At 60.2% G+C, this 26,220-nt stretch overlaps 2 protein-coding genes across 6 annotated transcripts; both read right to left on the bottom strand.

The window, feature by feature from the left end:
* Positions 1-560: 560 nt before the first annotated feature.
* Positions 561-22,191, bottom strand: Ube2g2 (ubiquitin conjugating enzyme E2 G2). 5 transcript variants are annotated; one of them, XR_006146350.1, is made up of 7 exons: positions 22,104-22,191; positions 13,701-13,736; positions 13,565-13,610; positions 6,548-6,666; positions 5,241-5,381; positions 2,751-4,102; positions 561-571 (listed from the first exon to the last, which is right to left on the bottom strand). XR_006146350.1 is itself a non-coding variant. In XM_042671641.1 (6 exons), the coding sequence occupies exons 1-6, from the start codon at positions 22,144-22,146 to the stop codon at positions 3,990-3,992; spliced, it is 498 nt and encodes a 165-aa protein (XP_042527575.1). In that variant the 5' UTR covers positions 22,147-22,191; the 3' UTR covers positions 1,583-3,989. The 5 variants fall into 5 exon arrangements, 2 of the variants coding, with proteins under 2 accessions (XP_042527575.1, XP_042527576.1); XR_006146349.1 differs by lacking the exon at positions 561-571 and adding an exon at positions 1,583-2,236 and having other exon boundaries at positions 2,566-4,102; XR_006146348.1 differs by lacking the exon at positions 561-571 and adding an exon at positions 1,583-1,737 and having other exon boundaries at positions 1,830-4,102.
* A 391-nt stretch (positions 22,192-22,582) lies between these two features.
* On the bottom strand, positions 22,583-26,167 carry LOC122101324 (proline-rich extensin-like protein EPR1). Its single transcript, XM_042671713.1, has one exon. The coding sequence runs from the start codon at positions 26,165-26,167 to the stop codon at positions 22,583-22,585; it is 3,585 nt and encodes a 1,194-aa protein (XP_042527647.1).
* Between the last annotated feature and the right edge of the window lie 53 nt (positions 26,168-26,220).

Raw genomic sequence — 26,220 nt, forward strand, 5'->3', positions numbered from 1 at the left:
TAGACTCTGCCTGCCGCCCAGGCCTGGGCTGCACACCTGCAGTGCACACACATGCAGGCATGTATGCACACGCTCACACGCTCCGTGTTGTGAAGATGGGGGTCTGGGGCAGAGGGGCCTGTGAGGTGTCTGGGATGTGTGCCCCATGTGTGCACACGCTCACACGCTCCGTGTTGTGTACCTGGCGTCTGGGATGGTGCTGCAGCCCTGGCCGGGCCTCAGCGCATCACGGTGGCAACTGGTCCAAGACGCAGAAGCCGTCAAAGCCCGGCCGGCCCTGCCTGCTGCTGTTCCGTGTGGCGCCAGCACACGCCATCTCACCCAGTACGTCAGAGGCCTCGTCTCTGGTTTCCATCTGAGCCAACTCCAACGCCGATGCCTCTGCCTCAAAGAGGAAGCTGCACACGCACACACACACACACATACACACACACATGCACACACACACACACACATGCACACAACTCCAACGCCGACGCCTCTGCCTCAAAGAGGAAGCTGCACACGCACACACACACATACACACACATACACACACACATGCACACAACTCCAACGCCGGTGCCTCTGCCTCCAAGAGGAAGCTGCACGCGTGCGCGCACACACTTCAAAGCAACTGCCACTGCAGCGCCTGGCACTTGCCCACCGCCCAGAGCCTCGGCGGGTGCCATCCACAGCCGCCCAGCTCGGCTGGACTGTCCGCCGGCCCTGGCAGAGCTAAGCCACACAGGGAGGAAGACCTCGGGCCGCGTCTGTGGGGGCTACTGGGACAGCCACCCTCCCCCCCCCTGCGTGTCCTGAGGGACGTGCCACCCAGGCTGGGCCCCAGCTCATGTATGGGGCCGCAGCCGCCGAGGCCTCTGCCTGGGGCAGGACCACGCTGGGTGCCTGTCCTTCCTGCTTTCTCCCCCGGGTGGCAGGGCCTCTGGACTGGAGGCAGCCGGGCCACTGGCACCATCCCCAAGCTGCGGAGACAGGCAGACGGGTCGGGCGTGAAAGCACACACTGAAGGCTGGATGCGGGCACCCTGGGCCGGCGCTGCGGGAGGCAGTGTGGTATTTCTTTGCACACTCAGCCTCTCCACCCTGCAGAAGGTTCGGCTCCAGAGGTCATGACCGAGTATCACCCCTGCCAGATGCAAGGAAGGGTGCCCTGCAGTCCTCCCACCCGCCCGGGGAGGAGTGGCCCAGCGCAGAGCCAAGGCCACTGGACCAACTCACACCAGACCACGGACAAACACCACAGAACACTCAAAGCCCGGAACAGCATACAACGTGGGCCAGAGACCTGACCGCTGACCTCCTGCCAGCTTCTGCTGTGACAAGCCATGGGACCTGACTGCTCTATCACCATCACCAAACTGCTGAGTTCATTACATCTCAGCAGCCACGTGGACTTCCACATCCAATCCATCTCCTTAGTCCTGCCACGGACTACAGCCAAGAACCTGAGTCCCCGAGACAGCGAGGAGGCGGGGCGGGCCTCGGGACGCGCTGCACAGCTCCCGCAGCGCGGCCTCTAATGCCCAGGCAGCTGCTTCAGGTTCCATACAATTAGATGAAAGCACAACAAAGAAAAACACTGCTGAGGGGAAATGCACAAGTTTATTTTTTGATACAGTAATTCACTTCCACCACAGAAGAGAGGTACTCTAGAGCTTTTCATTTAATAAATACAAATGAGTAAAAATACTTGGCTTTGTGGAGCCCACCTTGCCTCCTCCACCTCATGGGAGGCCTGCAGGCGCGTGCCCGTGGACACACGGCAGAGGTGCTGACCTGCAGGCGCGTGCCCGTGGACACACACACACACACGGCAGAGGTGCTGACCTGCAGGCGCGTGCCCGTGGACACACGGCAGAGGTGCTGACCTGCAGGCGCGTGCCCGTGGACACACACACACGGCAGAGGTGCTGACCTGCAGGCGCGTGCCCGTGGTCACACACACACGGCAGAGGTGCTGACCTGCAGGCGCGTGCCCGTGGTCACACACACACGGCAGAGGTGCTGACCTGCAGGCGCGTGCCCGTGGACACACGGCAGAGGTGCTGACCTGCAGGCGCGTGCCCGTGGACACACGGCAGAGGTGCTGACCTGCAGGCGCGTGCCCGTGGACACACACACACACACACACGGCAGAGGTGCTGACCTGCAGGCGCGTGCCCGTGGACACACACACACGGCAGAGGTGCTGACCTGCAGGCGCGTGCCCGTGGACACACGGCAGAGGTGCTGACCTGCAGGCGCGTGCCCGTGGACACACACACACACACACACGGCAGAGGTGCTGACCTGCAGGCGCGTGCCCGTGGACACACACACACGGCAGAGGTGCTGACCTGCAGGCGCGTGCCCGTGGACACACGGCAGAGGTGCTGACCTGCAGGCGCGTGCCCGTGGTCACACACACACGGCAGAGGTGCTGACCTGCAGGCGCGTGCCCGTGGTCACACACACACGGCAGAGGTGCTGACCTGCAGGCGCGTGCCCGTGGACACACACACACGGCAGAGGTGCTGACCTGCAGGCGCGTGCCCGTGGACACACACACGGCAGAGGTGCTGACCTGCAGGCGCGTGCCCGTGGACACACACACACGGCAGAGGTGCTGACCTGCAGGCGCGTGCCCGTGGTCACACACACACGGCAGAGGTGCTGGCCTGCAGGCGCGTGCCCGTGGTCACACACACACGGCAGAGGTGCTGACCTGCAGGCGCGTGCCCATGGTCAGCCTGCACACATGGCCAACACCAGCCGTTCTACTTTACAGAGAGGGCATCTTGTTTGTACCTGCAAATACTATTCTGGTTCAATGCCTCTGCTCTCTACCCTTCCAAACATCAGTCATGCTGAACTTCTCTTCTGAAAAACTGAATATGGAGCCCTGAACCAAGAATTAACACCATGAAATGTGAGGTTTTGGTATAAAAGGTGACTGCCTAACTAGCCACATTAGCAAAAAGAAGGAAAAAAGGTTCTGTGGAAGAAAACATATTGCCTGTCTCGGACTATGCCACACCATTTCACATAACCTGTTTGGAAAGGGCCAGGTGTCTGTGCGTGCGCGTGAAAGGTCTGTGTTGCCCGTGGGATTCTGGAGTCTGCTGCTGGACACCCATCAACATCACAGCCTCCCCAAGAGCTTCCCCAGCCTGGGGCCCAGGCCACGGCCACTATCTCGCCAGGGCCAGTTATCCATGCTGAGCAACAGCAGTGAATCCCACCCACTGCACGAAGGGTGACTGTGCCCAGGGCTCCACCCTGTGCAACCCCAGGGCACAGCACCCAGGTACAGGCCCCCTGGTCTGCAGAAGGCTCCCAGGCCTCTCTGCTGGAGCACCGGTAACTGAAGTGGCAAGCTCCCAACATCCAGCCAGAACGGCAGCGACAGCCTTCTGGCCCCATTCCTCACCAGCTGCCCGCAAAGCATCTCCCAAAAATCCTAGTGTGACAGTCGGTCATCTGCACAGCGCTCTCACCAGGCTGCTAGTAAACCACAAAATAAGAAAGGCCTTGTGGGGCACCGGGGGCCCCCAGAGCCTGAGGCCCCGCCTGCTGCTCCAGGCCCAGCCCCAAGTAGTCTTAAAAGGAGCATCGTTGTCACTGAGTGCATGACCTAAATCTGCAGCTCTCGGAGGAAGGAGTCGAGTCTCAGGGGCGCGAGGAGCCGGGAACCAGCCGTCCTGCGGCTGGGAGGGAGCCGGAGCCGGAGCCAGAGCCGGTGCTGGCGTGGCTGGGAGAGGTAGCGATGGGGCCTGGATGACCGACCCGAAGCCCTCAAGGAGGAACACTGTGAACTGCAGCATGCTCTGTGCCATTACTCTACACAAGTCACACAGCAGAAGAAAAGCCTGCTCGGGGTGGGAGGGGAGGAAGCGACAGGTGCTGTGGCTCTGCAGGCTGCCCGCTCGGGTGCCGGCGTGGTACTGGAGCAAAGCGCTGGACTGCTCCACAGGGCCTGCGTGTCTGTGTGCGTGCGGGGGGCGTGCCTCAGAGCCCCAGAGACTTCTGCACAATCTGCTTGGCAATCCTGTAGAACTGCTCGCGGTCATCCCGCCACATTTTGGAAGCATCCACGTTAGCTCCACTTTCATCGTTGGGCTCTGAAAGAGAAGGGAAGGTTCATGAACGAGGCTCTGAGTGTGAGCGGTGTGACAAGGGCCCCATTTGGAACCAGGGCCTCACGGGGAGTCCTGGAGGAGGAGTGGAGCTCCAAACACAAAGGGAGGAGGCCCCTCTCAGACCAGTGGCTCCTCCCGCCAGCTACTGGGTCCCCCAAATTCTTCTCTTCCTACTCCGGGGACAGCTGCCTGGTGCTCACAAAGAAACAAGCCTAAACAGTGACACGAAGTGAGGACTCGCACCTTCATGTCCTTCCACTCCACCTCCGCACTGCCTTGGCGAGAGCATGCAAAGCCACCGGGCCCAGCTCCGCTCGGCCCCTCCCTGACCTCACACAGCCTGCTCCCCGACAGCCTCTAGCTGACCGAGCGCGCACCAAGGGCCGCGGCTCACAGCAGACGCCTCCTCTCCCTACCCTGGACCCTGTCACAAGGCTGGCATCAACAAACTCAGCTTCCTCTCACACGAACGCCTCTCCCCTCTCTTTCCTCCCTTTCTGCCTTCTAGGGCTGGCTCATGCCAGCACCATGCGAAACATCAAAGGCGCCACACTGGTCAGCCGCTGCTTGACCTGGTGAGTCCTCGGGATATGGTGACCTCAACACTGGGGTCTCTTCTGCATGAGCTTTACTGTGACATCCACAGCAAATGTCAACGGAGTGAAGATCACGGTCAACCACATGCTCCGTGACTCAGCTCTCTTCATCCTGACCATTTTTCAAAGTACACTTACTTACACCTGGAAAAGTGCAGACAGGTAGCATGAATTGGATGCTGCGACCTTTGGGCAGGGATGGAGAACATGGGGGAGCACACAGGAAGGGGAGAAGTAACTCCTCTATTCAACACCTTAACAATAAAACTATGTTAGAAAATAAAAACACTGTGGATAGACTACAAAAAAGCAAAAGGAACTGTCAGGGACTGTCTGGATGGGCTACAGGAGCAGTGAGGAGCGGCGTGGGCCCGCAGGAGGGTCCTGGACCCTCGGCCCAACCTGCCGGCGTGCTGACCGACAGCAGCAGGGTCTTCTCCCCAGTTCTCCCCAGACTGTGGCCGTACCTGCCGGCATGCTGACCACCGACATCAGCAAGGTCTTCTCCCCAGACCCGGCCGTACCTGCCAGCATGCTGACCACCGACAGCAGGATCTTCTCCACACTCTGCACCGGGCTCCACCTCTCAGCACTGCTCTCGTAGCCCATGGGGTCGTCGCCAGGCGCGTGCAGGATGGAGATGCACACTCTCCCATCAGGGTAGACTGCAAAGCCAGAGGCAGCAGGTGAGCCCTCGAAGGGCTGCGCAAGGCGACCTGGCACTGGAGGAGGCTGCACAGACACAGACAAAGCCCGGAACCTGCACAGCGGGAGCAGGACCCTGGCGTAAGCAGCACGCGTCATGCGGCGAGGCCCAGTGGGGCCCGTGAGCGCAGGCTGGGCCTCCCAGCCCTCCTCACTGCAGCCCGGTGGGAGGACTCCGCCTTCTTAGGGGTTTCTTTAAAGCATTACCTCCAGAGGAGTGAACAAAAGATGACCTGCAAATGCCAGGATTACTTACAACACCTCAGAACAGATCTCTTTAGCCACCCCAAGTCCAACTGCATAAACAGACGCTTATGTGGCAGGGACAGAGGCAACTGGGATGACTTAAGCCCCATCTGAGGACTTAGCATCAGCACCACATGGGGCCAGGAGGCCCGATGCACGCCCAGCCCCCGCCCCCAGCCCTCGTCAGCTAGCACTCGCGACAAGACACCTGAAGTCAGGCACAGCCTGCTGGGGACACAGTGGAGTGGGGACCACAAACAGGAGGTTCAACACGCACACACACCCCCGGGGACCGAGGAGCAGAGGTCGCACTGACAGCGTGTCACTACCGATGACAATTTAGAATTTCAGGAGGCTCTAGAGGTGTGAGTAGTCTCATTTTAACATCTACCCCTTTCCCAGTTACCCAGGAACCTGACACCAGTTCTGGCTCAAGGCAGTTTGTGGAACCAGGTGGACACGTCCTGTGCCGCCCCTCACCCCTGTCCACCCATGTGGAGTCTCTGAACCACCTCTCCTCCCCCGAGGACCCCCCTCCGGAAGGGCCAAGGCGTCACGCCTCCCAGAGTCCCCATCTGGCTCCCATGCCTGCTGCCTTTCCTCCCATTCAAGCCCGCCCATGGCCCCACACCCACTCAAGCCAAACTGCCCCTCACCAGGGCCCCAGCTAGCTTCCCGCCAGCTGCTCTGCACCACAGAGTGGTGCTCCAGGGACCACTGAGGCACAAGCTCCTCACGCCCACTGGACAGCCACAGTTGCGTGGGCAGGACATCTAATGGACCATGACCAACTGGTCATGCACTGCCCCACTCCATGAGGGCCTTGGCCCTACGCTCCGGCCCTGTCCAAAGGCAGGAGCAGAATCACGGGGCGACTCACTGTTGGGGTGGAACATCTCACAGGTGAACCTCATCTTGGGAGGGCTCAGCGGGTAGTCGAGCGGGAAACTCAGGACGGCAGGAAAAACTCCAAACTCAAAGCAGGTGTCTTCAGGGCCCCTGGAAGAAGGGAATCCACAGAGCGAGCTTCAAAGCGCACTGTGCAGTGCCCGCTACAGCTCACAGGTGGGACGGGGACACTGCACCAACCACACGCAAGGAGGAAGTAAGAAGTGGCTACTTTTCTGAATGCAAAGAATGTCTCCTGGGGCTGGGAAGGTGGCTCAGTGGTAGAGCGCTTGCCTTGCATGCATGAGGCCCTGGGTTCGATTCCTCAGCACCACATAAGCAAAAAGAAAAAAAAAGCCGGAAGTGGTGCTGTGGCTCAAGTGGTAGAGCGCTAGTCTTGAGCTGAAGAGCTGAGGAACAGCGCCCAGGCCCAGAGTTCAGACCCTACAACCAGGCCAAAAAAAAAAAAAAGACAATGTCTCGTCCCGTGCTAGCTAGTTTAAATCTTAGCCTCAACACCAAGGCTGAAGCTCAGATGTTTCCTGCATCAGTCAAGGCAGGCTTGGGGCAAGAGCAGAGGAAGGAACCCACGCCACGCAGGGCCCAGGGGCCTGTCTGCATCGTGGAAAGGCTCCGTGAGTCTATACGTAAGAAGGGGCAGAGGTAAGCCAGCCTGTGACCTGTGCTACGCGGGGCTAAAAGCTCTTGTAACTTCAAGCAGATGAAGTACATGATTCCTGAATTGCGCCTGCTCAGCAGTTAAGGCCAGCCAGGCCCAGAGCAGAGCCTCAGCTGCATCTGCAGCGACTACAAACGCCTAGCCTCAGATATACCCCCTTCACGACCCCCTTCCCGTGCCCCCCTCAAATGCCCCCTCACAGCTTTTTTAGGCGGGGCCACAGCCTTTTAAGTGGAGCAACTACGCACATGTCCCTTTTTTTTTTTGGGGGGGGGGGTCCAGTCGAGGGGCCTGAACTCTGGGCCTGGGCGCTGTCCCTCAGCTCTTCAGCTCAAGGCGAGCGCTCTACCACTTGAGCTACAGCGCCACTTCCAGTTTTCTGGTGGTTTATTGGAGATAGGAGTCTTACGGCCTCTTCTGCCCGGGCTGGTTTTGAACCTCGATCCTCAGATCTCAGCCTCCTGAGTAGCTAGGATTACAGACGTGAGCCACCAGCACCCGGCTTGGAGATGCTTTTTAAACAGCTTTGCCTCCCTTTAAGACAGACTACTCCAGAGTTCTCTGGACCCACAGATGGAACTGCTAACATAAATGCCTCCGATACAAATCCAAGATACTCCACGTGAAAAATTAAGAAATACTGACTAGCTGAGCACTGGTGATCCATGCCTGTAATCCTAGCTACTTTGACTGAAATCAGAGGATCAAAGTTTGAAGTCAAACTGGGCGGACAAATCCGAGCTCATTTTTCAATTAACTAGCCGAAAGCTGGAGCTGGAAGTATGGCTCAGAGCACAGGCCATGAAAAAGACAAGAGTAAGGGACCCCAAGTTCGAGCCTCAGTACTATCACAAAAAGAGAGAGGAAGAGGAAGAGGGGGAGAAAGAATAGGGGGAAGAAGAGGAATGAGGGAGAAGGGAGGGGAGAGGGAGGAAAGAAAAGGGGAAGAAATAATACTGTTTCTAGCTAGGAGCCAGGGGCATGATACCTGTACTCCCAGCTACTTGGCAGAGAAGACTATGGTTCAAGCCAAGCCCCCCAAAAGTTCAAGAGCCCCACCCCAACCAATAGGTGCACACTTGTCATCCCAGCTGCTCAGGAAGCTGAGTCGGAGAGAATCACGGTCAGGCCAACCCAGGTTAAAAACAAATTCTGGGGACTAGGCAGGTGGCTCAGTGGTAGAGTGCTTGCTTTGCATGCATGAGGACCTGGGTTCGATTCCTCAGCACCACCTAAAGCAGAAAAAGCCAGAAGAGGTACTGTGGCTCAAGTGGTAGAGTGCTTGCCTTGAGCTGGAGAGCTGAGGGACAGCGCCCAGGCCCAGAGTTCAAGCCTCACAACTGACAACAAAAAAAAAAAGCACAAACTTATTCAAAGTTTTAATGAAATTATTTTGATTCAGTGCTATTAATATTAATCTGCAAACCAAAGAGTATTTGTTTCTACAACTAAGAGAAACAAGAGTGAAGTTTGAGTCCTGTTGCTGTCATGGTAACAACGCTGTTCTATAAAGCCACGTTTGTTCAACCTCAATGACTCTGCAAACTGTTGCCCACGTTTTGGGGAAGGACAGTGAATAGCTCCTTTGTGTGGAGATGGCAGGCTGTGTGGCAGTCCCCCGGAGCTCCGGCATGCGGCTGGGCGGTGGCACAGCTGCTGGGCAGGGGGCGGGCTGCCTGGGAGCCACGTGGGCCTGAGGCATCCTCCTCATCCTACAGCAGCCTGGGCGAGCACCACGAGCGGGCAGGGCAGCCCTCCGTGCCCTCACGGCGCGGGTCACGCTGCACAAGGCTGCTGGGAGGACCGCAGGACTGAGCCAAGGCCTAAGCCAGCTTGGTTTGGGAGCTCACACTGCCAAGCCAGGCGGTCCACACACAGGCGCACGCCCAGGAACAGCGCCAGGAGGTCAGGGACACCGCAGCGCCCCATGCTTCTGGCACCTCCAGGACAGGTTGGGTAGTCTTTGGAAAGAGCCAACTTTGATAACAGGCCTTTGTTTCTCATAATGGGGCTTTCTTTAAATTAAAAAAATATGTATCACTGAGTTATTCACAGCCTCAAAAGCATGACCAAACACTTCCTAGAGGGCACCCACATGTGCACCATCCCAACTATTTGTGAATGCTCCAGCTCACTACTGGTTTGAACTGGGGCTCCTTTCCCTTTTCCAGAGTGCCCGTGCCTGGACAGGTGTGCGGGTGGGCACATGTGCGGGTGGGCACATGTGCAGTGGCGTGCCAGCTGGCTGTGGGACGCGCCCCTGCCAGGGCTCCTGCCCTGGGAGGGGGAGGCACCACGCAGGGGCTTGTGGGTAAGTTTTCCTGACACACATCTGGACCACATCTCCCTTCAGAGAGATCTTCAAAACAAGGAAGGAAATGCAACTGATTTAGGCAAAGCAAGGACAAATTTTTTCGAAGCCTACACAAGACTTCACGCCTTTCGGGGTTATAAGGTCAGGAATGGGACAGGCAGAGCAAGGCACTCCGGCCCCAGTCACCTCTGCACAGGAAGGTCACTTGTAAGTACTCCAGACATAGCCACTGCCTAACCGCCTGACGCCTGGTCCTCCAGAGCCCAGTGAGACAACTGCTCGGGGGTCACTGCTCAGGAAAACACATGCCAAGCTCAACCTCAACCCAGACTTGCCTTCCACTTCCACAACCCAGACTTGCCTTCCACTTCCACAACCCAGACTTGCCTTCCACTTCCACAACCCAGACTTGCCTTCCACTTCCTCAACCCAGACTTGCCTTCCACTTCCACAACCCAGACTTGCCTTCCACTTCCACAACCCAGACTTGCCTTCCACTTCCACAACCCAGGCTTGCCTTCCACTTCCACAACCCAGGCTTGCCTTCCACTTCCACAACCCAGGCTTGCCTTCCACTTCCTCAACCCAGACTTGCCTTCCACTTCCTCAACCCAGACTTGCCTTCCACTTCCACAACCCAGACTTGCCTTCCACTTCCACAACCCAGGCTTGCCTTCCACTTCCACAACCCAGACTTGCCTTCCACTTCCACAACCCAGACTTGCCTTCCACTTCCACAACCCAGACTTGCCTTCCACTTCCACAACCCAGACTTGCCTTCCACTTCCACAACCCAGACTTGCCTTCCACTTCCACAACCCAGACTTGCCTTCCACTTCCACAACCCAGACTTGCCTTCCACTTCCACAACCCAGGCTTGCCTTCCACTTCCACAACCCAGGCTTGCCTTCCACTTCCACAACCCAGACTTGCCTTCCACTTCCACAACCCAGACTTGCCTTCCACTTCCACAACCCAGGCTTGCCTTCCACTTCCACAACCCAGACTTGCCTTCCACTTCCACAACCCAGACTTGCCTTCCACTTCCACAACCCAGACTTGCCTTCCACTTCCACAACCCAGACTTGCCTTCCACTTCCACAACCCAGGCTTGCCTTCCACTTCTCTAGAGGAGATGCCCGGAGGTGGAGGCGAGCGGCGTGGCACGCTCGCAGCACTGCAGTGGCATCCGCGGCAGGCTCACGCGTCTACGAACCAACACCTGACACAGGTCTGAGGCGGCGCTGGAGGGCAGGTGGGCATGAGTGCACTCTGTACACACAGAACAGAAACTGTAGCGGGGGCCCAGGGGGAACAGCTCTCCCCCTCGCAGGCAGGCCGGAAGCCTCCCTCCGCCCAGCTCCGCGTGCTGGCCATCTGCCTCTCTGCGGGGCCACAGGGAGGCTGGCCACCCTGTGGGACCAGGAGCCAGGCGGCAGAGCCGGTGAGAAACCCCAGGGAGGCTGGCAGGACAGCTGGCCTGGTACACCAGTGTCTCGGGTGCTGAAGGCGTGGCTGCTGGGGGGCTGGTGGTGCCGCCAGCCTTGTGGATGGGCGTTCAAGGCTGAATGGTGGCTTGGGAGGAGGGTCAGGTTGGGGCTGGAGGAAGCAGGCCTGTGCAGGCCGCTCCTGAAGCGCATGCCAGGGGCCGTCCACCCAGCCCCTTTCCTCCCGCACGCAGGTGGGCACAGGAGGTGTGCAGCCGGCCGCACCACGAGCCCCTGCGCCCTGGCACTCTGCCTGCTCTCAGGCTCAGGAACAATGGGACCTGGGACTCACAGACTAGAACCGCCAGAACCACAGGCCAAAGTCTTCCCTCCTCTTACCCTGGTTTTCTCAGCTACTTGTCACAGCTATGGGAAGCTGGCCAAAAGAACACACAGACACAAGGCCCGACATCTACAAAAGCCTGAGTCTGTACTGCTTGGCCTGCGAGTCAGGGCTGCCGTGGGCCCTCAGAGCCAGCACCAGCCTCTTCCTGCAGCAAGTGAAATGCTCAGAAACGAGGGCCGCAGGGGCCCACGGAGACCAAAGGAAAACGGAGCAAAGAGGCCTCCGGGCTGGCCTGTGAGAAGCCAGCCCAGCCAGCTGCCCGCCGGGCAGCAGGGTGAGACAGCTCGGCGGAGGACAGCTAATTCCCAAGTAGATGCTTTAAGTACGTTTGCAAACGGCCTCTTGTTTGTGAAGGGTCTGGAACAGGACCAAAACCCACAAAGTCACCAGATCTTGAAACAGGGGAATTCCACACTCACGCAAAAGCCTTACTCAAACACAAACTTGCTCTCCCTAAAACCAGCTCTATTTACTTTTTAAGGCAGGTTTTCAAAATATTGGTTTAGTTTTATACTGTTTGTCCAAAATTAGTAATCGTTACTCTAACAGATTGTTAAAAATGAACAGCTGTGTAAAAACCACACTGGAGGCTCAGCTGTTCTTCACGGAGCTTCTAAGTGCACCTGCCACAGGTGGGCAGGAACTAACACTGTGCAAGCCCGGCAGACACCCTGACCACTGTACAGGCACATACAACACGCACACAGGCAAAGCAGGCAACTGCTTGCACGCAACAGTGAGCAGGTGTGTCCGGGCTGACACAGGACCCCGGGCTCTAGGACGTGGCTCAGAGGTGGAAGGCTCGCTTGCTTGCCCACATCAGATCCCCAGAACTACATGCTTCCGACAGGCAAGGCCACCCCACAGACCGGCAGGTCAGCCCGACACGGTCACCCATCAGCCCACAACTGTCTCCCGTGTGGGACACGACACCTGTCCTGTCCCCCAGATCTGTGGGGGACAGGTCACTGTCTGACAATGCTACATGCAAAATTCCAAAAATAAACAAGCTTCAAGTAACTTTTATTACAGAATATTGATTGCTAACTGCTCCATTTTGTAGTAACTGGTAGCTATTGTTAATCTCTCACTGTGGCTAACATACAATTAATTCCATTTTATGTTAGGGACACATATAGAAGAAAACAGACAGTCCTTATGGGACTCAGTACACCTACGGTCTAGCCATCACCAAGCTTTCACTGTACCACATTAGACACAACAGATCCCAGAAATCCTTACACACACACAAAAATCATGTGTCATAGTGCAAGTAATAAGGGTCTGACAAATTACCATGAGATTAGGCCCTAGCTCTTTCTCTACATAGTATTTATTGATGACTTTTTTACTTTTTATTCATCGTTTTTCAAAAATATACTATCAAGGAAATCCTCATGTGAAGTTTAGAAAATAAAGAAAATCCTCAAGTAGGGTGCTGGTGCTCATGCCTGCAATCCTAGCTACTCAGGGGGCTGAGATCTAAGGATCACAGTTCAAAGCCAGCCCAGGCAGGAAAGTCCGTGAAACTTTTTTTCGGGGGGGGGGGGGGGCGGAGGGGTAGTCCTGGGCTTGAACTCTGGGCCTAGATGCTGACATGGGACAGGGACCAGTTTCTCCAGTCACAGATTCCACGGGACCAGCCTGGGGTCAGAAGACACACCTGGCTCCATCTCAGAGTCAGAGGTAATGGGCCAGAGCCTTAGGCCACGTGTCGTCACAGCCTAACCATCCATCCAGGGTTGGGTCCAGGCAGATAAGATCAGAACTGGATGGGACTAGAAGACCCAGAATCAGCTGCAGAATTGACTGCTCGCTGACAAGCAGAAACTTCATGCTTTGGGGGTCAGTTTTCTGTGCTGACTTCACTGAAAGATCAGAATGAAAAATAAGCACTTCATTTCCTTCCTAACAGAACCATGCAGCATAAAAAAATTACCACCTTGAAACTCTATAACTACACAAATACTTAAGTAAATCTTGTATTGGTCCTAAGAAAACAGTGTCGTTTCTTTTGGATCCACATTCCTGTTTTCTGCCTGGATTAGAGCAGACTGCATCAAGACCCTGCTTCCCACCAGGGCGGGGCTTCAGCGCGCCTCACTGCCAGGTGTGACTATCGGGGGCGGGGTTTCAGGGACTGATATCCAGGAAAGCTCTAAAAACCAGTATAGTCAACTTACATGATCAATGCCTCCCACTCAAAAAAATTCTCTTCATTCATGGGGCCTGTAGGGAAAGAAAAAAATAAGAACAGCTTACCCTTGAAGGCAAATTTGACAGTAAGAAGATCACAAAGAAGCCACCCAAGTCCCTTACCTGCCACAATCCCTTCAGGAGGATTCAGCGTTAACTCTACGAAGGCAAAACAGAAGGGTTACCGTGTCACTCGAGCCAACACTTTACAAGGATACAAGCTATAAATCAGAAAACAAGGGCTCAAGTTTAAAAAGGGACAATTCTGTTTGTCCCAAATGAATACCCATTCCAGAGAATACTGGTAAAGAGACCATATGGATACTTCTTTACACCTCTCACACTTCACAAATGAAAAAAACTAAACAGGGATAAGCTATCTCTCCAAAATATTCCTACCACTTACTTGGATTTCAAGTCTGAAAACATAAAGCAGGGTATTATTTTCCAATTAAATTCTATTTCCTATCATTTAATAAGTTGGCACAGACCTTTCCGAATGTCACAAAGAAATGTAAACCAGTGCTGAAGCTGCAAAGCTTGACATTTTAAGAGACGGGCTGCTGATTTTTAACACCACTCTGTAAAATCTGATCTCTTTAGAGTATCAGACACCAGCACTGAAAACAGATACAGAGGAGAAACAGAAAGAGAGGCCTGATGCATTTCCCAGCAACCTATGATGGGTAACTGTTGAGAACTTAAGGCAAAGCTCTGCCACCAGAAAGCAGCCACAGGCGGCCTTTGACTTCTGGGCCTCGCTGGGTCCTTTATCTGTGCTCCAGCTTGGACATGGGTCAGAGCTGGAATGCGGCAGCCTCACAGGAGGCCTGTGGACTGTTCTCAGGAGAGGGAGCTGGGTAAGGAGCACACCTGCCCTCCTTCTGGCTCTGGTTTCCTACTCCAGATTGGATCTTGGCCTCAGAGGAAACATCCTGCCACGGCCATGTCCACGCTACGGGAAGCACTCTGAGGCACACAGTCCTGAACGCCGACCCGCAAAGGAGAGCTAGCACAAAGTTAGCAACCTCAGGTTCTGTGCAGCACAAGACTCCAAAGAGAAGCAAGGCCATAGATACATCCACTGGAACTGCAATCCACAGGAGCAAACAGCAAGTCTGGCAGAAGGGCTCAGACACTTAAAGATTCTGGAACACTAAGGACTTAGGGAAGCCCAGATTTATGAATTAGGGATGCATGCCTGTAGTTAAAAAGCAAATCAAACACTGCCAAAAATCAAGGAGAGGGGAGGGGATGGCAAAAGAGCACAAGAAAAAAAAAGATTTTGTTTAGTGCCAGTCCTGGCGTTTGAACTCGGCTGTGGGCACGGTCCCTAAGCATTGTTTAGTGCCAGTCCTGGCGTTTGAACTCGGCTGTGGACACGGTCCCTAAGCATTGTTTAGTACCAGTCCTGGTGTTTGAACTTGGCTGTGGGCACGGTCCCTAAGCATTTTTGCCCAAGGCTGGCACTCTTGTACTTGAGCCACAGCTCCGCTTCTGGCTTTTTGCTGGTTTAATGGAGATAAGAGTCTCACAAGTCTCATAGACTTTCCTGCATGGGCTAACTTTGAATTGTCAGATCTCAGCTTCCTGAGTAGCTGGGATTACGGGTGTGAGCCACTAGTGGCTGGCTACAAGAGCTCTTTTGTAAGGGACAATAGAAATGTTCTATAGATTGTAATTATGGCTACGGTGTATTTGAGCCAGACAGCAGTGGCTCACACCTGTAATCCCAGTTATTCAGGAGTCTGAAGTGTCATGGATCTGGAGTGTCATGGTTTGAGGCCAGCCTGGGCAGAAGAGTTCACTGGACTTTACCTCCAAAGTAACCAGCAAAAAACAAGGCTAGAAGCCAAGCACCAGTGGCTCATGCCTGTAATCCTAGCTACTCAAGAGGCTGAGATCTGAGGATCGCAGTTCAAAGCCATCCAGGGCAGGAAAGTCCATGAGACCCTTATCGCCAAGAAACCACTAGAAAACCAGAAGTGGTGCTGTGGCTCAAGCAGTAGAGCGATCCCCTTGAGCTGAAGAGCACAGGGTCAGCGCCCAGGCCCAGAGTTCAAGCCCTATGACCGACCGGGAAAAAAAAAAAAAAAAAAAAAAAAGCCAACAGCTCCCTGATGTAAGGAACAAGGTCCATAAGAGAGCCAGGTGCGCTCAGCAAGGCTGTGCTACAGAGTGGGGACAGGGAGACACAGAGGAGGTGCCAGGGAAGTGGACGCACAGAAGTGGGGGGCTGGCGTCCACCACACTCAAACATCCTGGAGCGAGGAAGGGGGGAGCTCCGGGACGGAGGACCAGCACTGGGACGCCGGTACAAGGTCGACTACAGCTCTTAGGTTTGGCTAGGCGCACCCTGGCGAGCCCCCGCGTCTCTTCACAGGAGCAGATGGGAAGAAGTAACAGAAACTTGTCAGGCTTCATAAATCCATTCATCTGAAATCTAGTCCAGTGTTTGTGTCTAAAACCAAATCATCCCATTGTGAGAAACAGTAACAGGTTAAGGCAGAGGGAGTGTCAACTGCTCAATGTGGGGAAGGAGGAGCAGCAGCTCCAGCAAGCACACAGAGGAAGGTGACTTAGAGCGAGTGTCCACAGAGTCCTAACCACTGCTTTCCTGCGACCATAAAAGGGGACACCAAAAACCTGGCTTGTTTAGCTGGGGTTCCCCTTAGGAACTTCCCAGTGACAACCCCTCCCAGAAGGGGGGCTTGAAATCTCCTGGGGGAGGAAGGGGCCATCGGACACCACACCCACACCAATTCTAGAAACCCAAGCTCTCCTGCTTTGCTACCCAACAGCACCATCTGCTGGTCACTGGAGGTCCTCAGAAAAGGCTTCACACCAGTTCATGTTTGCAGACAAATGCAAGTTTCAAAGAGAAACTGATATGAACATGTCAGAAACTTCTCAAAAGACTATTCCTTGCCACCAATTCCTTGCGAATGTTGTTTAAAAATTCTTCTTCTGCATTCTTCTTGTGACCCCAGCTACTGAGGCCGAGGTGGTGTCCTGCAGCCCTGAGCACCTATGCCCTGGAACAGAATGACGTCCAGGACACTAAGGTGGAAACTGGCAACTGGCACGAGGTCCCCGGGCTGGACTGACGTAACACGCCTGCTCTCCTCGTCAGAGGAGAGGTGAGCCCTGGTCACATCGTCCACTTTACCCAGGACTTCCAGGCAAGTTTATGTGGTTTAAGCCATCTGGGCCAGTAGCCCTAGCAACTAAATCAATGCTGAACATCTGCAAATATGCAAAACACCCTGACCTTAACCTCCAAAACTTTATTTAACATAGGTCACAGATCTAAAACTACAAAACATGTAGAAGAAATCACAAGAGAAAACCTTAGTGAACTTATACCTGGGAACACACAAGGAAATTTGACAAACAGGACTTGAGAAACATAGGACTCCTACTTAATTTGTTGTATCACTTCCGGATGACTCCATGTTCTTGACCTCATATATGGTATATACATGTGCATACCTGAGGACAGCTAGGAGGAGGGCACAGAATCAGAGGGAAGGGGGGGGGAACAACAGAGAAGTTGTCGAAGGAATTAAAGGAATGTGAGCTAAAGGTGTGACTCAATGGTAGAGCCTGCCCAGCAAGTGGGACAAGTTCAAACCCTAGTACTGAAAGAAAAAAAAAGATGCTAATTTGAAATGATGCCCAACATCGTTCATCCTCAGGAAATCCAAAACCAGAGCCCCGCAGACGGCCAAGGCTGTAAAGCTGCAGGTACCAAGCGCAGCAGGGGCCAGCACGCAAACAGCGCAGTGACGAGGCAGAGAGCTCAGCAAGAGAAATCAAAGTTTCCAAAGAAACTGTTCACAGCGGGCCTGCGTGCACCCCCCTCCAGGCGCCCTTCCCGGAGTGGGGGGAAAACAGCACACCAAGGCTGCAAAGACAAAACACAAGCAGAGACAAAGTAATGCACCCAAGACTGGAGGCAGAAAAGAACTCCTACAGTCCACAAGGAAAGACCAGCAAGCCCGCATACAACTGCCCAGATTGAGACAGACGCCTCACCAGGAAGGACACAGTGGCTCCAGGCCCACTCATCACCACCACCCAGACCCCACGTCCCACCAGCAAATCAAGTGCCTGCAGACCTCCTAGATGTGAAGCGGCCAGGGAAAGCTTCAGCTGCTGCTGACAGAAGCTCCAGGAAAGCTGGTGTGGGAGGCTCGGGGTCCAAATTACACTCCAGACAGGTACCCAGCACCTGCGCCTCTAGAGAGCTCAACAATGTCCACAGCAGCAATATTTACAAAAACTGAGAACTGCAAATGCCCTAGAGGCCCATCAATAATGAACAGATGGCTTTCTGCATATTCCCAGAAAGGAATTCACTAGGGAAATGAAATGCAGCAGTTACATGCTTCAAAAGAAACACACCTCAGCAACAGTGCTGAGCAAAAGACTCACTGTGGAAAAAGCACAATGTATAACTCCTATTAAGTTCACACACGAGCAAAGTAAACCACGGGCTGCATAGAAGTATGAGGTGGTGACTGTGAAAAGGGAAAGAATGATAGACAAAATTCAGAGTGTTGCAAATACCAGTAGGAAGAAAACAGATTTCTAAGACAGGGCTCCTGCCTGGCTTCACAGGAAGGGTGGGAGGGGCATCACTCAGCTTTCCAGACTCTAACAAAACGCCTGACACTTGCTCGGCCCTGAGGTTCCCGTACTTGACCATTTCTAGGGGACTTGGCAAGGGAGGACAGGGCCCTGTGCGGCGGAGGGGCGTGCAATGACCAGACCCCTCCTCTCACTCACATTCGGTGAACAGCTCTGGCCTGCTCCCACCAGGGAGTACTCCCACACCACAGGCCCAAAAGCAATGGTTCCAACCGACGCTGGGCAGAAACCTCCAAAACTGTGAGCCAAAATAAACCTGGTCTCTTTATTGTTGATGATCTCAAGTATCTGTTACAGTAGCCAAAAGCTAGCACAGCTGTTCGTTTGGTTTGAAGATACACCTTTTATATACACAATACACAACAAAATATTCAAACACCAAAGGGAAGGAATGACAGGGACACAGATATGGTGTTTCTCTCAGCAGGAAGGAGGCATGCGAGACAGTGCAGGGGCGTAGAGGACAGGACCAGGATGAGGGCCAGGCAGAGCATCGGGGCCCATCGCCCATCCACGCGGGACGTGCGATCTGACCCGAGCCTCTCAGGATGGGCCTGTCACGCTGACTAAAGGGACAGGCTCAAGTAGGACACCGGGCAGGACCCCGGCAGGAATCCAGGCCAGCGATGACGTGGCTTTGCTGACGCGGCGAGAGCTGTGGAGGAGGATGGAGATCAAGGTGAGATGCCGGCATCCTTCGGGCCGCAGCCTCCACAGTCCCCACAGCGGGAGAACTGGCCATCAGACCCCATGGGCTCACAGTCCCACAGCCCAGCCTCAGTGACACAAGTATACTGGGTCAACAGTGTCTCCCTGAAATCCAACTTGACAGAGATTCTGAACACAACCTTACTCAAAAATGGAGTCTTAGTGAGGTCATGTGCCCAGGTGTGCCCAAACCAGTGGCTGGCATCTTGAAGCGGTAAGCGTGAGCACCAACACAGGAAGGTGAAGGGGGGCGATGCAACAGAGGTGCAAGAGAGACTGCAGTCGCCGACCAAAGCTGAGGAGCAGCACCGACAGCCACAGCAGAGGCCGGGGGGGGGGGGGGCGCCAGACAGGCCGGGGAGCAGAGCCTGCACCCCTGGACTTCTGCCTCTGGTTCTGTGACGCTCCCTTTGTACCAGCAGCCCTGGGACCCCGACCCCTGGCGGTCTGCCAGGCACAGGCGGGTCCTCCCCTGTGCGGTCTACCTTCACACTGCAATAAAACACCGATGACAAACAACATAGATGCTAATAAACACCAAATGCAACATCATCGTGGTACCGGGACACAGAGAAATTCGTATTTTTTGGTACAGCTGTATTCCCTTTCTATCACTGCTGTCACAATGCAGTCGTCTTAGAACAATATTCATTGATGACATCGCAGTTCCACGAGTCAGTAATCTGGGCACAGCTCAGTTCCAAGTGGGTGTTAACCTGGAGTCTGCTGCTTGGACTGCCTGCCGGGCTGCTCCTGACCCCTCTCCCCGCTCTGGGGCGGCCACTGCAGGCAGCACCTCCTCAGACCCCAACCTCTCTGACCTCCTCTTCATCTTCAACTGCTTCTGGGTGTCCTGTGATTTCAGCTCCACTTGTTTGATTCAGGAGAACTTGCCCCCCTTCAGGTTGGCTGACTGGTAACTTAACTGTATTTTCCATCCCCCCTGCCTGTATCAGCAGTGCGAGGTGGGGACACATGGCCTGAGCTCTGGGTGACAGGGTAGAGGCTTCTGCCTTCCGTACGTACTTAGGATCTCAGAAAGTAGCACATAAGAACACACACAGCCCACTGTGACTCAGCTTTGGAAATTAATACTTAGGTTTTATTGGAGCAAATTGGTGAAAATAATGGAGGACAATATGGGGTGGGGCGGGTCAAAATTTCTGTCAGAGCAGTGTGGATGTTCCTCAAAAAACCAGGGGCTGGGAAGGCGGCTCAGGGGTAGAGCGCTTGCCTTGCATGCCTGAGGCCCCGGGTTCGATTCCTCAGCACCACATAAGCAGAAAAAACTGGAAGTGGCACTGTGGCTCAAGTGGTAGAGCGCTCGCCTTGAGCTGAAGAGCTGAGGGACAGCGCCCAGGCCCAGAGTTCAGGCCCCACGACCGGCCCAAAAGAAAAAAAAAAAAACTAAACACAGATCTTCCCTATGATCCAGCCATAGCATTCCCGGGCATCTACCCAGAGCCTCACCAGCCAGGTTACTGTAAAGAAAGACACGTGCACACCCATGTTCACTGCTGTACTATTCACAATAGCAAGTTATGGAGAGAGCCAGATGCCCTGCAACTGATGAGCAGATCAAAACAATGTGGTGCCCATACACAGTAGAACTGTACACAGCCACTGGACTATGGTGTCATTTGCAAGGAAGTGGATGGACCTAGAGCAAATAGTGTGCAATGAGGTAAGCCAAGCTCAGAGACAAACAGGCATGCTTTCTCTCCTATGTGGACATGATACATCACACCGGGCTCTAGGCATTCACACACAGTGGGACCGGAGGAGGACACTGAAGAGAGGAAGACAAAGGGGAAATGTCTCTGTGCACCTGAAGTCAAACGGCTTGGTGCGAGGTTCTGCTCTGCTTGTGTTTATGTCTTCGGGAATGCAAGGGGCGGCACAGGCAAGGAGGGGGAAGGAGGGGCAGCGAGGCGGCGGTCCGGACGCAGCTGACGCAGCTGAGCCCGTGTGCACCGTGTGCACCCCGCGGGGACCGGACGGACGGAGCCAGGGAGGGCGGCGCGTCCAAATAGAAGCGGGCTCCACCCGGCCTCGCCGGCTCCACGTCGCCATCCAGCAATGGACTTGGGGATCTGTCGGGTCTGCAGGGCTGACCCACGCTCCCCAGAAATGCCGCTCGCGGCGCGCGGGCCCCCAGGCCGTGAGGGAGGACGCGGGCCTGGGACCCGGGCCTGGGACCCTGACGCGGGCCTGGGACCCGGGCCTGGGACCCTGACGCGGGCCTGGGACCCGGGCCTGGGACCCTGAGGCGGACCTGGGACCCTGAGGCGGACCTGGGACCCTGACGCGGACCTGGGACCCGGACCTGAGACCCTGACGCGGACCTGGGACCCGGACCTGAGACCCTGACGCGGACCTGGGACCCTGACGCGGACCTGGGACCCTGACGCGGACCTGGGACCCGGACCTGAGACCCTGACGCGGACCTGGGACCCGGACCTGGGACGGGACGCGGGCCTGGGCCGGGGCCGGGGACGGGGCCGGGGCCGGGGACGGGGACGGGGCCGGGGCCGGGGCCGGGGACGGGGACGGGGACGGGGCCGGGGCCGGGGCCGGGGACGGGGACGGGGACGGGGACGTGGGCCTGGGACGGGGCCGGGGACGGGGACGGGGCCTGGGACGGGGACGGGGCCGGGGCCGGGGACGGGGCCGGGGACGGGGACGGGGACGGGGCCTGGGACGGGGACGGGGACGCGGGCCTGGGACGGGGACGGGGACGGGGCCGGGGCCGGGACCGGGGCCTGGGACGGGGACGGGGACGCGGGCCTGGGACGGGGCCTGGGACGGGGCCGGGGACGGGGACGGGGACGGGGACGGGGACGGGGACGGGGACGGGGCCGGGGACGGGGCCGGGGACGGGGACGGGGCCGGGGCCGGGGCCGGGGCCGGGGCCGGGGCCGGGGCGCTGCCGTCAGCCGCGCGTCAGGCGCCGGCGCGCGGCGCTTCCTTCCGCGGGCTCCGGCCCAACGGCCCGCGGACCCACCGAGCCCGGGGAGGCCCGCGCCGGCGCCGGGCGGGCGTCGGGCCGCGCCCCGGCCCCGGCCCCGCGCTCGAGCCCGGCCCCCGGCCCCCGGCCCCCGGCGGAGCCCGCGCCGCGGCCGCCCGCGAGCTCCGGGCGCCGTCCGTCCGTCCGTCGGGACTCACGTTTGTACTCGGCCATCAGCCTCTTGAGCGCCGTGCCCGCCATGTCCCGCCGCCGCCGCGCTGCGCCGCCGCCTGGCTTCCCGGCGCTCGCCCGCCCGCCGCCGACCCCGCTGCCGCCGACCGCTTCCGGGTCGCCGCTGCGGCCGGAAGTGCTTCTGGGGCGCGGCGTGGACGCCGGACGACGTGGCGCGCCCGAGGCGGGCCGGGGCCGGGGCGTCCGCCCCCGGACGTGGCCGTCAGACTCCGGCGTCGCCGCTCGGGCGGGGGAGGGGGCCGCTGCCCGGTTCTGGAATGTTCCCGAGGCGCCCCACGCGGGCCGCGGGCCGCGGTCGGCAGCCAGCCCGGGCCAGGACCACCGGACCCGGAAGTGGCGCCGGGCTCCGGCGGCCGAGCGCCGCGAGGCCCAGGCCCGCGACCGGCCCCGAGGTCGAGGCCGGGGCCGACGTGCGGGCCCGACGTGCGGGCCGGGCGGGCCTGGGTCATAAACACGCCGCCGCCCCGACCTGCCCGCACCAGGCCGGCCGCTGGGCCCTCGGCGGGCGGGTGGTGGGTGGGTGACACTCGGGGCCCGGCCCGCACCCAGGCCCTCGGCGGGTGGGTGGTGGGTGGGTGACACTCGGGGCCCGGCCCGCACCCAGGCCCTCGGCGGGCGGGTGGGTGACACTCGGGGCCCGGCCCGCACCAGGCCCTCGGCGGGCGGGTGGGTGACACTCGGGGCCCGGCCCGCACCAGGCCCTCGGCGGGCGGGTGGGTGACACTCGGGGCCCGGCCCGCACCAGGCCCTCGGCGGGCGGGTGGGTGACACTCGGGGCCCGGCCCGCACCAGGCCCTCGGCGGGCGGGTGGGTGACACTCGGGGCCCGGCCCGCACCAGGCCCTCGGCGGGCGGGTGGGTGACACTCGGGGCCCGGCCCGCACCAGGCCCTCGGCGGGCGGGTGGGTGACACTCGGGGCCCGGCCCGCACCAGGCCCTCGGCGGGCGGGTGGTGGGTGGGTGACACTCGGGGGCCCGGCCCGCACCCAGGCCCTCGGCGGGTGGGTGGTGGGTGGGTGACACTCGGGGCCCGGCCCGCACCCCGGCCCTCGGCGGGTGGGTGGTGGGTGGGTGACACTCGGGGGCCCGGCCCGCACCCAGGCCCTCGGCGGGCGGGTGGTGGGTGGGTGACACTCGGGGCCCGGCCCGCACCCAGGCCCTCGGCGGGTGGGTGGTGGGTGGGTGACACTCGGGGCCCGGCCCGCACCCAGGCCCTCGGCGGGCGGGTGGGTGACACTCGGGGCCCGGCCCGCACCAGGCCCTCGGCGGGCGGGTGGGTGACACTCGGGGCCCGGCCCGCACCAGGCCCTCGGCGGGCGGGTGGGTGACACTCGGGGCCCGGCCCGCACCAGGCCCTCGGCGGGCGGGTGGGTGACACTCGGGGCCCGGCCCGCACCAGGCCCTCGGCGGGCGGGTGGGTGACACTCGGGGCCCGGCCCGCACCAGGCCCTCGGCGGGCGGGTGGGTGACACTCGGGGCCCGGCCCGCACCAGGCCCTCGGCGGGCGGGTGGGTGACACTCGGGGCCCGGCCCGCACCAGGCCCTCGGCGGGCGGGTGGTGGGTGGGTGACACTCGGGGGCCCGGCCCGCACCCAGGCCCTCGGCGGGTGGGTGGTGGGTGGGTGACACTCGGGGCCCGGCCCGCACCCCGGCCCTCGGCGGGTGGGTGGTGGGTGGGTGACACTCGGGGGCCCGGCCCGCACCCAGGCCCTCGGCGGGTGGGTGGTGGGTGGGTGACACTCGGGGGCCCGGCCCGCACCCAGGCCCTCGGCGGGTGGGTGGGTGACACTCGGGGGCCCGGCCCGCACCAGGCCCTCGGCGGGCGGGTGGTGGGTGGGTGACACTCGGGGCCCGGCCCGCACCCAGGCCCTCGGCGGGTGGGTGGTGGGTGGGTGACACTCGGGGCCCGGCCCGCACCCAGGCCCTCGGCGGGCGGGTGGGTGACACTCGGGGCCCGGCCCGCACCAGGCCCTCGGCGGGCGGGTGGGTGACACTCGGGGCCCGGCCCGCACCAGGCCCTCGGCGGGCGGGTGGGTGACACTCGGGGCCCGGCCCGCACCAGGCCCTCGGCGGGCGGGTGGGTGACACTCGGGGCCCGGCCCGCACCAGGCCCTCGGCGGGCGGGTGGGTGACACTCGGGGCCCGGCCCGCACCAGGCCCTCGGCGGGCGGGTGGTGGGTGGGTGACACTCGGGGGCCCGGCCCGCACCCAGGCCCTCGGCGGGTGGGTGGTGGGTGGGTGACACTCGGGGCCCGGCCCGCACCCAGGCCCTCGGCGGGCGGGTGGGTGACACTCGGGGCCCGGCCCGCACCAGGCCCTCGGCGGGCGGGTGGGTGACACTCGGGGCCCGGCCCGCACCAGGCCCTCGGCGGGCGGGTGGGTGACACTCGGGGCCCGGCCCGCACCCAGGCCCTCGGCGGGTGGGTGGGTGACACTCGGGGGCCCGGCCCGCACCCAGGCCCTCGGCGGGTGGGTGGGTGACACTCGGGGGCCCGGCCCGCACCCAGGCCCTCGGCGGGCGGGTGGTGGGTGGGTGACACTCGGGGGCCCGGCCCGCACCCAGGCCCTCGGCGGGCGGGTGGTGGGTGGGTGACACTCGGGGGCCCGGCCCGCACCCCGGCCCTCGGCGGGTGGATGGGTGACACTCGGGGCCTGGCCCGCACCCAGGCCCTCGGCGGGTGGGTGGGTGACACTCGGGGGCCCGGCCCGCACCCAGGCCCTCGGCGGGTGGGTGGGTGACACTCGGGGCCCGGCCCGCACCCAGGCCCTCGGCGGGTGGGTGGGTGACACTCGGGGGCCCGGCCCGCACCCAGGCCCTCGGCGGGCAGGTGGTGGGTGGGTGACACTCGGGGCCTGGCCCGCACCCAGGCCCTCGGCGGGCGGGTGGGTGACACTCGGGGCCTGGCCCGCACCCAGGCCCTCGGCGGGCGGGTGGTGGGTGGGTGACACTCGGGGCCCGGCCCGCACCCAGGCCCTCGGCGGGCGGGTGGGTGACACTCGGGGCCTGGCCCGCACCCAGGCCCTCGGCGGGCGGGTGGTGGGTGGGTGACACTCGGGGGCCCGGCCCGCACCCAGGCCCTCGGCGGGCGGGTGGGTGACACTCGGGGCCTGGCCCGCACCCAGGCCCTCGGCGGGTGGGTGGGTGACACTCGGGGGCCCGGCCCGCACCCAGGCCCTCGGCCGGTGGGTGGGTGACACTCGGGGGCCCGGCCCGCACCCAGGCCCTCGGCGGGCGGGCGGGTGGGTGACACTCGGGGGCCCGGCCCGCACCCAGGCCCTCGGCGGGTGGGTGGGTGACACTCGGGGGCCCGGCCCGCACCCAGGCCCTCGGCGGGCGGGTGGGTGATACTCGGGGGCCCGGCCCGCACCCAGGCCCTCGGCGGGCGGGCGGGTGGGTGACACTCGGGGGCCCGGCCCGCACCCAGGCCCTCGGCGGGCGGGTGGGTGACACTCGGGGCCTGGCCCGCACCTAGGCCCTCGGCGGGTGGGTGGGTGACACTCGGGGGCCCGGCCCGCACCCAGGCCCTCGGCGGGTGGGTGGGTGACACTCGGGGGCCCGGCCCGCACCCAGGCCCTCGGCGGGTGGGTGGGTGACACTCGGGGGCCTGGCCCGCACCCCGGCCCTCGGCGGGTGGGTGGTGGGTGGGTGACACTCGGGGGCCCGGCCCGCACCCAGGCCCTCGGCGGGTGGGTGGGTGACACTCGGGGGCCCGGCCCGCACCCAGGCCCTCGGCGGGTGGGTGGGTGACACTCGGGGGCCCGGCCCGCACCAGGCCCTCGGCGGGTGGGTGGTGGGTGGGTGACACTCGGGGGCCTGGCCCGCACCAGGCCCTTGCGCTGGGCCCTCGGCGGGTGGTGGGTGACACTCGCGGGCCCCGCCGGCCCCAGGTGGCCCAGTTCGTGGCATCCCGCACTGCAGGCGCGCTGGGCAGCTGTTTCAGGAGCTGTTGGGTCACACTCACGCACACGCACCCCCGGGAGGCTGGGACGGCGTAGTCCGAGGGGTGACCAGTTGTGGAGGTGAATGGCATAGGCCCGTGCCTGGTAGCCAGGGTCCCTTGTCAGTTTCCTGTTTCCCCACAGC

The sequence above is a fragment of the Dipodomys spectabilis genome, unplaced genomic scaffold (assembly GCF_019054845.1).
Source record: "Dipodomys spectabilis isolate Male_0828 unplaced genomic scaffold, ASM1905484v1 ptg000652l, whole genome shotgun sequence".
NCBI classification, from domain to species: Eukaryota; Metazoa; Chordata; class Mammalia; order Rodentia; family Heteromyidae; genus Dipodomys; species Dipodomys spectabilis.